The 10,594-nt window shown below is 29.5% G+C and overlaps 1 protein-coding gene across 1 annotated transcript in view; it reads right to left on the bottom strand.

Annotated features, from left to right (window-relative positions):
• Positions 1-8,665, bottom strand: part of LOC107635057 (TMV resistance protein N-like) — a 136,631-nt gene extending 127,966 nt beyond the window's left edge. Inside the window, exon 1 of the mRNA XM_021121841.1 lies at positions 7,902-8,665. Coding sequence (XP_020977500.1) covers positions 7,902-8,395 — 494 coding nt within the window. The 5' untranslated portion in view covers positions 8,396-8,665. The remainder of the gene's footprint in view (positions 1-7,901) is intronic.

The raw sequence follows: 10,594 nt of genomic DNA, 5'->3' as shown, positions 1-10,594 counted from the left end.
TGTTGCTTTTGTCCAATGTGTATTCTTTTCTTTGAAAGCTGGACCTTTTTTAGAAAGAAAAGATGTCTGCAAATTGAAAACATGCAGTTGTTTAAGAAAGGAATCAGCATATTAAAGGCTTATCAAGTAAGAACTTTCAAAGTTCTAATCAGGTACATCAAAGACATAGCCCGCAGAACCCGACAGCATATAGGTAATTCTTTATCAATAATCGCAGATCGAAACAACTGCAAACATAAAAGAATGGCAACTAAACATTGGTACTCACCATGGGCTGCAGATTTTCTCCTTCACTCTCGAATGAATCTGAATCTGTCACGTCATGCTTGCCAAGTCTCACTCATTGCTGCAGCAACATAAAATTCAAAACATTGTCAATCTCAAGCCATATACCTAAAAACCCTCCAACCCAATAAAAAAGTCGCTATAACCTCATTGTAACAATTACACATGAAACCAAGATTAAATTTGTTCTCAAGATATTCAAAGAGAAAAGAAAAGAAAAAAGTAGAAAAGCCATCACATCACAGACTCAAATACAACCTCCAAATGCTCAATTCATATTCCTCCCCAACCTATCCCTCTTTTTTCTCATATCCGCAACTTGAAAAAGAATTAAAACTAAAATACAAACTTCAAATAAACTCAAGATTTACATTTCTTTCTGGGTTTAAATGGCAGTTGAATGGATGCAGTGAGCTGTGTCAAAAGCTTCAAATATGAGGAGCCTTTTAGCTGAAGAGATCTAAGCTTGGCAATCATGCTCTTCCTCTTCTTCATACATTGGAGGGTCAACCACAAGCATCTTATTCCTAGAAGATGAAGGATGTGAAATGATGTCCATGTTCAGTTCAAGAGTTGCTTTTCTTTTCCCTGTTTGGGATTTTCTTTTCTTGAATTCTTGAATGTCTTGCTTAGTCACCCAACGTGCTCCAGATCTCTTTGCTCGGGTGTTACAATAACCACTGGGAGGAAATTGCAGTTGGAAGCGATTGTCTTGGCATAACAGGTTACTAAAACTGTAACCATTCAGGCAGAGAATGAGCAAAGTCTTATAATATGATGACATTGACACCTTCAATAATCTCGTGTTGATAAATTCTTTACCGTTGCAGATCACCGATGGCTGTTCTTTAGAGTATTTGTCACCATATAATAGGAAACAGAGAGCAAGCGCGACAGTTTCAGTTGAAGGGGAATTATGCGGGAATGAGAGTGATAATCCGTTATCTTCTTCCTGATCCTCAAACCATGCTGGCATTTCCACCCCATTGAACAACATTTGAAAGAGGTCTTCACGATCTTGGCTAGCTGATTCTGCAAAGACACAACACGCTTTTGATATGACATCATGAATATTTGATGCATCTAGTGAATCACAACCCCGTGCCTGTAATTCTCGTAGACTTGATGGAAGCTCTGGTAAAACCTCCAATTGTATGCAATCAGATAGATTCAGACGTGTAAGTCTGGGAAGTTGATGGATAGTTATTGGAACTCTTAAATACCTGCTCATAGATAAATTCAAATCCGTCAACGAGGCTAAGTGGGCAATATCATAGGAAAGGTTCGACTCTTCTCTAGATGAGCTGTCAGAATCATCATAATCAGCTCTGACTGTGAGGGACTCTAACCCATCAGTGTTCTGTGGAAGACAACTAAGCTCGACGGAACTACTTAATACCAAGCTTTTTAGGCCAACGAAACATCCAAGTGATAAGAGAAGACCAGTAATCTTGCCGCACCAAGTTAAGTACAACTCAGACACGCCAGCCAAATTTCCAAGCGTTGGGGGTAGCTCTTCTATACCTGTACCTTTCAGATCAAGAATCGATAACTGTTTCATGCATTCCCCAAATTCTGGCAGTCTTCTCAAACTACTGCACCAGCTTAGATATAGTTTCTCGAGTGAACTCATCTCCAATTTATCTCCAAGTGTTTTAAGACTCCTACATCCACTTAAATTCAATTCAACAAGCCTCTTGTGGTGTGCGAGAGACGGGTGAATATAATTTAGGGCCGTACATTCCTTAAGATCAAGTTCTTTAAGATTGGGAGCCCCAGAAAGTTCTGGCAGTCTTCTCAAACTACTGCACCCACATAGATATAGTTTCTCGAGTGAACTCATCTCCAATTTATCTCCAAGTGTTTCAAGTCTATTACATCTGCTTAAATCCAATTCAACAAGCCTCTTGTGGTGTGCAAGAGACGGGTGAATATAATCCAGCTCCTCGCATCCCGAAAGATTAAGTGTTTTAAGATTGGGAGCCCCAGAAAGATCTGGCATTTGCTTCAGCTGCTTGCACCATGACAGATCCAAGTGCTCTAACTTTTCTAGAACCTGAAAAAAACATTAAAAAAAAATTATCACATGGTTAACATTTATGCTGGAAACGTTTATGTAATAAAATTTGATAGAACTGTTGATGAAAAGATCTACCTTCTTTCCATCCCATAACTCTACAATTTGGCTTTCAGACAGATTAATTTCAACAAGCTCATAGCGTTGATGATCTGTAAGGGGCAGAGTTTTCAGTGGACAATCTCTCCAGCGAAATACCTTTAATGTACAAGGAATATCGCAGAGAATGGGAGCTTTCACGCCATCTAAAATGAGAAGTTTTAACTGGCACATTTTTGAGAAAGATAAATCTCTCTGATTCACTTCATTCTCGCTATACTCCTTATGTAGAACGATGCCATGAGTTGCTTTAGTTTTCTGCCAATACACGTAAATAAATAAATAAACAATTAAAAAAAACCAATGAAAAAATTATACTGATTGAGATAACCACAAAAACAAAAAATGGTTTTCAGTTACCTAGATATATATCAAAGACATTGTCAAATCCTTATTTAAATTCTATGCATCCTATAGTTGAGAAAAAACGACACTTACCTTATTTTGAGTAAGTACAAATTCAACATCCTCCAAACACCACAATCTGCTACGGTTACAAGCATCATTCGGAGATTCCTGAATTACAATTTGTTTGCCCATTTCTTCAAGCAGATCATGCATCCCCAGAAGAGTACTCTCCAGGAATGTCTCCGGCTCTAATGTGACCAGTGATCTATTAATCAAAATATCAATACCGATTTCAGCATCATGACCACATCTTTTTAATTTCTCTGTTACATAATCTTTCGGCCATCCTTTAAAGAAACAAGCAATATCTAAAAAAATATCCTTTTCCATAGAATCTAAACCATCATAACTTATTTTCAATACATTAATAATTTCAGAATGTGAAGACTTCTTTATTCTTTGAATAGCACTATACCAAACCGCAATAGGTCTACCATTAAGATAGGAACCCAATCTTTAAGTGCCAATGGGAGACCACCGCTGTATTTGACCACTTCTTTGGACAAATCCAAAAATTCTTCTGAAGGTTTTGGCAGATTAAAAGCTTCTAAAGAAAAGAGGTTAAGGGCTTCACTTTCTACTAACCCTTCAACGTTATAAGTTTCATGCAACTTATTTTTCCTTAGAAGATGAAAATCTCTAGTTGTGATTATTATTCTGCTTCCAGGACCCAACCAATCTTTTTCCCCAGCCAAATCTTCTAATTGTTTTTCATGATTTACATCATCAAGAACAAGAAGTACCTTTTTGAGACGTAAAGAGTTTTGAATTATTGTCCTCCCATCATACTTGTTATGAACAGAATTTGAACTTATTTTCATTTGATCGAGAAGTTACTTTTGTATGTGAGTAATATCTTTTTTCCCGCAGTGTTCCCTTACGTCCGCAAGAAAGCAAGTAACTTCAAATCTGCTTCGAATGATTTCAAAGACAGCTCTAGCAATAGTGGTCTTACCCATGCCGCCCATTCCCCATATGCCTATAAAGCGAACATCATTCAATTCAAGGCCTATGAGAGTAATCACTTGTTCCACTCTTGAATTAATCCCCACAAGATTCTTCATTGAAGATGGCAACTTAGGAATCAATTTTTCAAATATATGCTGAGCAATATTTTCCACAAGTACTGCTTCGTCCCTGTTTAGGGGAAGAGAATTTCTTTGTAAGTCTAGCAATACATAAGAAAAATAAAGCAACAACTTTTATAATAAAAAAGAAATTTTGTAATAAGATAAAGGAAGACATTACAAAACAAAACAACTGAAGTTTACAAAAACGATTTTCTTTTACAAAATTTATTTGCAATAAGCTATATGTATTTTCCAGGTAATTTATTCATTTGATATAGTTTTTATAAAATTTATTTTAATTTGATACCTGATTCATTGAATTATTGTTAGTTAGGTGGCATACTAACAAACCATATTATACGAAAGTATTTCTGGTCATATAAATCATCATACCTGTTTATGCCTATTAAGAAACAAAAAAAAAGGATAATGCAATATATATTTTTGAGAAATACTCCAAATTAGTTATCAAAATTTTTTTAGTCAGGTATTTTAGATTTTAAAAAATTTTAATTACTAAATTAGTCTAAATTTTTATTTCGATAGACAAATCAATTCTATTATTTTTTTTTTTTGTATGGAAGAACTCATCTTAGAATTTTAATTTTTTTTTGGAATCATTATGTTTATTATTAAATAACGATATGCATTGATTTGTCTAATTTTTTGCAAAATTTTAAGACGAAGATTAATATGTCTAATAAAATATAAAATCAGAGACTGATTTAATGGTTAAAATTTATTGAGAATTAAATTTTTATGACTAAATTTTTTTTAGGACTAATTTGGGTTATTATGCTGTATTTTTAGTATTCATTATCAATTTATCTATCTATTCTTAATATATAAAAGTAGATATATAAACATGCACCACATTACTTTTGAGACATTTCTTTTCTCCTACTAACACCATATCAGCAATATTGCTTACTTGGCACAATTTTAGAATCAACCACTCAATTCTTGCCAAATCAACTATTATTTCTAAATTAGCCAAAAAAATAAAATATACAAATAAAAAACTAAAAAATAGAATCCAATAAATTTGTAACCTACAAATACATTGAATTCATATTCCTATATTTATTATATCTTTACCGTTATAAACAATACAATAAATTTATAACCGCAGCAATTAATTTATTAATTTTTATAAATAACTCACCAAAGGTAATAAACATCCATATTACAAATGTCATAATAATATTATTAATCATAATAAATTTTACGTTATAAGTATTTAAATTTCATACCATTTAAACTACATATATAAGTCTCTTATCAATATTCCTTCACATAACATCAAATTTAGCACAAAAAAATTATTTTCAAACTGCACATCTCAAACTTACTCAATAGAGCATCATTTTTTCAAAGCAGAACGATTAGAAATTGAATAACTATCCAAGATCTAATGGTCATGCAATGAGAATCTGATGATCAGGTATGACAAAAAAAAATCACAACATGCATCATATATTCATACTTACTCAAATACCATATACATAATGATAACATAAATTGAATATTGGAATAGGAAAAGATCTTTACAATTTTAGCAACTATAAATGAAATTGATAATAAATTAAGATGGAACTATATTAAATGTAAAAAAAGAAAGCATATAAAAAAAAAAGAAACAACTACATTTGTGGCATATGTAATCAAAGTATCAAACACCACAATATCCAACAATAAGGTAACTCTATATACTTTTCATAATCTCATCTATCAAATTATTAGTTGCTAACTCAATACTTATTTTAGATTTAGAATTCAATGAAAGGTTTCAGATCAAAGTGTTACAACAACTTTTGTACTAATTGATGGCGACGCAAAAAACTTACTGGGCACAACTGCTTCAAATCTAATGACATTTCAGAAAAATAATGACATTGAAGCACTACCCCATCAAGAGAGTAAGGAGAAAAAAAACCATACAAATTCAAGACACATTTTCAAAAGAAGAACATACATATAAAGATGGAACCAAATAACATAATAGAAAGTGCATCAAACTCAACAATTCATAAAGAAAATGTCTTCACAAGAACCTACGACAAAAAGAAGAAAGCAGCAACTCTAACAACCAACAAAAAAAAAGGAGGATGAGCGCCACATAAGATGACTAAGTCCATCAACTAAAACAAATGCAAAAATCAAACCAACAAATACAAATTATTTAAAATAAAACACCTTTTAAATTTAACTTCAATTTATACATATTTAATTTATTTTTACAAAACATAACAATTTTTAATATTTATTATACACTATTATTAATTTACCATCCCGTACATCGCGCGCATCTCTTTCTAGTATCATTCTATTTTGATTCATTTCATGCCTCCATGGTGTTATCATATTATTTTATTATTAGCTAATTAATTTTATTTCGAGAGCTTTATTTCAAATGTAATTCAAGAAGAAAATTGTGGTAGATTAAAATAACCAAAATTATTATTCCATGATTAAATTTGAATTAAAATTTATAATAATTAGTTCATAGTGATAGTGTGATTGTATCTACGTCGAAGAAGAAAAAAAATTATTCTATATATTGCTAGAAAATATTTATTTTTTCTAGAAAAGATCCACTAAAGATTGATTTGTCTAACTGAATGAAAAAATAAAAAGCTAATTTGATAATAAATTTTTTCTAAGGACTATAATATTCAACTAAAAAAATTTTAGAAATTGATTTAATTAATGTATTACTCTAAAGTCTAAACTATGAATGTAGGGTAGATATGGTTTAAATCTATTTTGGAAAAAAAAAATCATAGAAACCAGAATATAATTTGTCATAATTTAATTTTATTTTTCAATTAAAAATTGATATGTATGTACAAAGAATTTAAACATTGTGCTAATTTTTAGTATACTATTACCATCGTTGTTTAAACATTGCACTCTATTTGGTTTAGAAAGATATTTAAAATGTAGTATTATAAAATAATAAATCACTTAGATAAAAATGCCTAAAACGTTTTTTTTTTAAAGATGTTTTCTAGTAACTAAAATTTAACACATATAATTAATAAAACTGTGTTATTTTTGACAAAATTATGCTAGACAAATTAATTTGACCAAAAAAATAGTATATCAAATTTTGAACTGGTCTAAATTAATATTATTTTTTACAGGTGTTCATTGATCGGATTTGATTCGCATATCCGTGGTGTTTATCCGATGCGAAAATTGCGGATATAGATCCAATATGCAAGGCTATCGGATCGGATTGCAGATTTTATGTAGGTATTCGCATATCCGCGTATCCGTAAAAATAAAGAAATAAATAAGTAAATATTATTTTTATATTTTATTTCAACTAATAATTATCATATATGTTGTATTATTTTANNTACTTTAAAAGTAAACATATTTAAAAGAATAGAAAAATAAATTTTATTGATATTTTTTTAATAAAAATAAGCTTTTAAAAATATTTTTGTGTTTTGTGGATATATCTCATATCCGATTCGATCCGCAAATCGGATCGGATCTAAGCTTAAAAACCGCGGATATTGAATCCGATCCGATCCGCGTTCACCCTTATTATTTTTTTATAAAAGATGACTACAATACCCTTATTATTGAAAATAACTAAAATACTCCTATTATATATATTAATTTTGAGAATCCTAAATTTTAACCTTTTACTCATTGCACTCTATTTGGTTTAGAAAAATATTTAAAATGTAGTATTATAAAATAATAATAATATTATATAATATTAAGAGTAATATCTCTTATCGATCTTAAAATTTTTTTAGTGAAACATTTTAATTATGCCATTAACTGGAGCAATTTTAACAAGCAGATCTATGTTATTTGTTAAAAATGGTATCTATAATGATTGCAGTTTTGTTTACATGGATATGGATCTAAAAGTTTGAACATGTATAGCAGATAAATTGTAGTAATAACAAGAGTAATGTGTTAATGACTAGTTAGCTTACTGATTTTTGGAGGTCCAACCAGAATGAGCAGCAACTTCTGTTAGCGCATCTCTCCATCTTTTGACCTTCTCACTGTCATGTCTCTCTTCGTGTTTCTTGAAAGCTTCTTCAAAGGTTCCTCTTTGGTATCTCACATCACAAGGCTTCACACCGTAGAACACTGCCTCGATCTGTAGCCCCAGCTGGTTCTTACACTCCATGATTTTTTGGAGCTCGTCCAAACACCAACTGGAGTAAGCGTAGTCCGGTGAAAAAACAATTACTGCAAACATGGACTCTTCAATTGCTTTGAGGAGTTCTTTTGAAATAACATGGCCTTTGCGAAGGTTTTGGTCATCTTTGTAGGTTGTGATTCCCTTTCTGTTGAGGGCCGCATAGAGATGGCCAGTGAAGCCTGTGCGAGTGTCTTCTCCTCTAAAACTCAAGAACACGTGATAGGTGCATGATCGTGGTGGTGGTAGGTGGATTGAAGTGGAAGAAGAGGCGGATGCCATATGTTTGAAGTTTGAAGAAGTGTATGTATGTGCTGCACAAGAGTTGTGGTTAACACTAAACTGTTAATTAATAACATCAATGAAGAAGTTCTTTGTGAAGAGAGAAAGGAAAGTAAGCGGAAGCTGCTTGGGAGTGATGAAGGAGAAACAAAGTTGAGAGGGCAATGAATACTGAAGACGCGTGAATCTGTGATAGTCGTACACCTTTTATGTAAATGAATTTTATTTATTTATTTCCTCAGGGGTCTTCATCTATTTCTCAAAGATTTTTACTAGTGATCTATTTTATTACTACTTCCTCTGTTTCACTTATTTTTATACTCGCTAATGAATTTAGGAAAATTTTCAGATGTTCCACTTACTTTATTGGAACTTCAATGTTTCATGTACGATTAAATTGCAAGTTAATTTTTTGTTTGTAGTTATTTATAAAACACATGCTAGGGAACCAACTCTATATAAGCCAAGAATCAGCCAACTGATAAACCAGAGGCACCGGTAACTTTAACCGGATGTTGCTACTGATAAGCACATGGATTTTTCTTTTTCTTGTAAATTGGATGGTTTTTTATATGATTTCTATGTTTCATGTGTTACACATTGATAAAACATAATTAATTATATGGAACTAACTAATTAATGATCAAAGCATCTGTTCCGTGATTCTCTCCTATCACTAACGTATCTTCCTTCATGTTTTGAATGTGGTCAACAATAATTTAAAAAACAAATTAAAACTAATTATAATTAATTATGTTGTTCTATTCTTGGCTGATTATTAGTTGGTTCCATATACTTTTCCTTTATAAAAAGACGAAAATAACCCTTCAATTATAAAGAAAAAACAAAAAAAACAAAAAAGTAACACAGGTAGCTTGAAGAAACCTGCTCTGCTGCACAGTAAAACTATGTGCAGAAATTTTATTTCTTTATTTATTATAAGTTATATTGTTTGTCTCATAAAAAAAGAGGATTTTGTTTAGAAAATACTAAAAAATAAAATTATTTACAGTAATTTGAGCTAAATGTATAAAAATAACAAATTTATTAAAAGAAACAACACTTTTTTATATTTCAAAAATTATATATATCATGTTAATTTTTTTTATATTCCAAAAATTATATATATCATGTTATTTTATATTGATTAAATAATTATGTATCTATTTTATATATTTTTTCTTAATTTAAGAAGTTATGATTTATATAATTGGCACATTGATTTTAATTGAAAAAAATTAAAATCATAAACTTTAATCTTATCTTATACATGATATATGATAAATTATTGAATTTAATATTTGTAAATATAATAACATTATGTTGCTACAATTTACTTTTTCATTGCTCAAATAAAATTATTCAATTTCAGTAATTTATTTTTTATTTTTAAAGGTATAAATTGTAATTATTAATTATGATAAATGATATGTCTAGTAAAAAAATAATTAAAACTTATTTTACTTCTATTTTTTTGAAATTAAAGTATTAAACTTTAATCTTATCTCATACATGATACATGACAAATTATTAAATTTATAAAGACTTAAATTTAATATTTGCAAACATGATAACATTATGTTGCTACAATTTACTTCTTCATTGCTCAAATAAAATTATACAATTTAAGTAATTTATTTTTTATTTTTAAAGGTATAAATTGTAATTATAAATGATGATAAATGATATGTCTAGTAAAAAAAAAGTAATTAAAACTTATTTTACTTCTACTTTTTTAAAATCAAAGTATTATTGATTTTTTAAAAAATCAAATAATTTAATTTTTTAGTAAAAATTTTTCTTTTAAATGCATCTAAATATGTTTAAAATTTAATAAAAATACTTTATTATTTTAAAAAGTGTTTTTTCACAAAAAAAAAAATCTAATCCAAATAAATATTTTTTTGAGTAATACTACACATCTAAATCTTTTTATGAATCAAGTCTAACTAAATTAAACAATAAAACTTGGAATAATATTAGTTATAACTGATTTTTATTATGTTAAACTAACTTGGTTATACTTGATTAACAAAAATATTTAGATGCATAGCATTATTTTTTTTTTTAGGTTATTCAATGTATTTAATGTTAATATTATTTCTCTTTAATAAGTAGTATAGATGAACTAAAAAGACAATTTTACTTGTCTTACATATAATGACTTTTTTAGGTCTTTTTTGTATAATAGTATCTAAA

The sequence above is a fragment of the Arachis ipaensis genome, chromosome B04 (genome assembly GCF_000816755.2).
Source record: "Arachis ipaensis cultivar K30076 chromosome B04, Araip1.1, whole genome shotgun sequence".
Taxonomy (NCBI): domain Eukaryota; kingdom Viridiplantae; phylum Streptophyta; class Magnoliopsida; order Fabales; family Fabaceae; genus Arachis; species Arachis ipaensis.
Note: the sequence above shows the minus strand (reverse complement) of the source record. Positions and strands in the feature narration are given on the sequence as shown.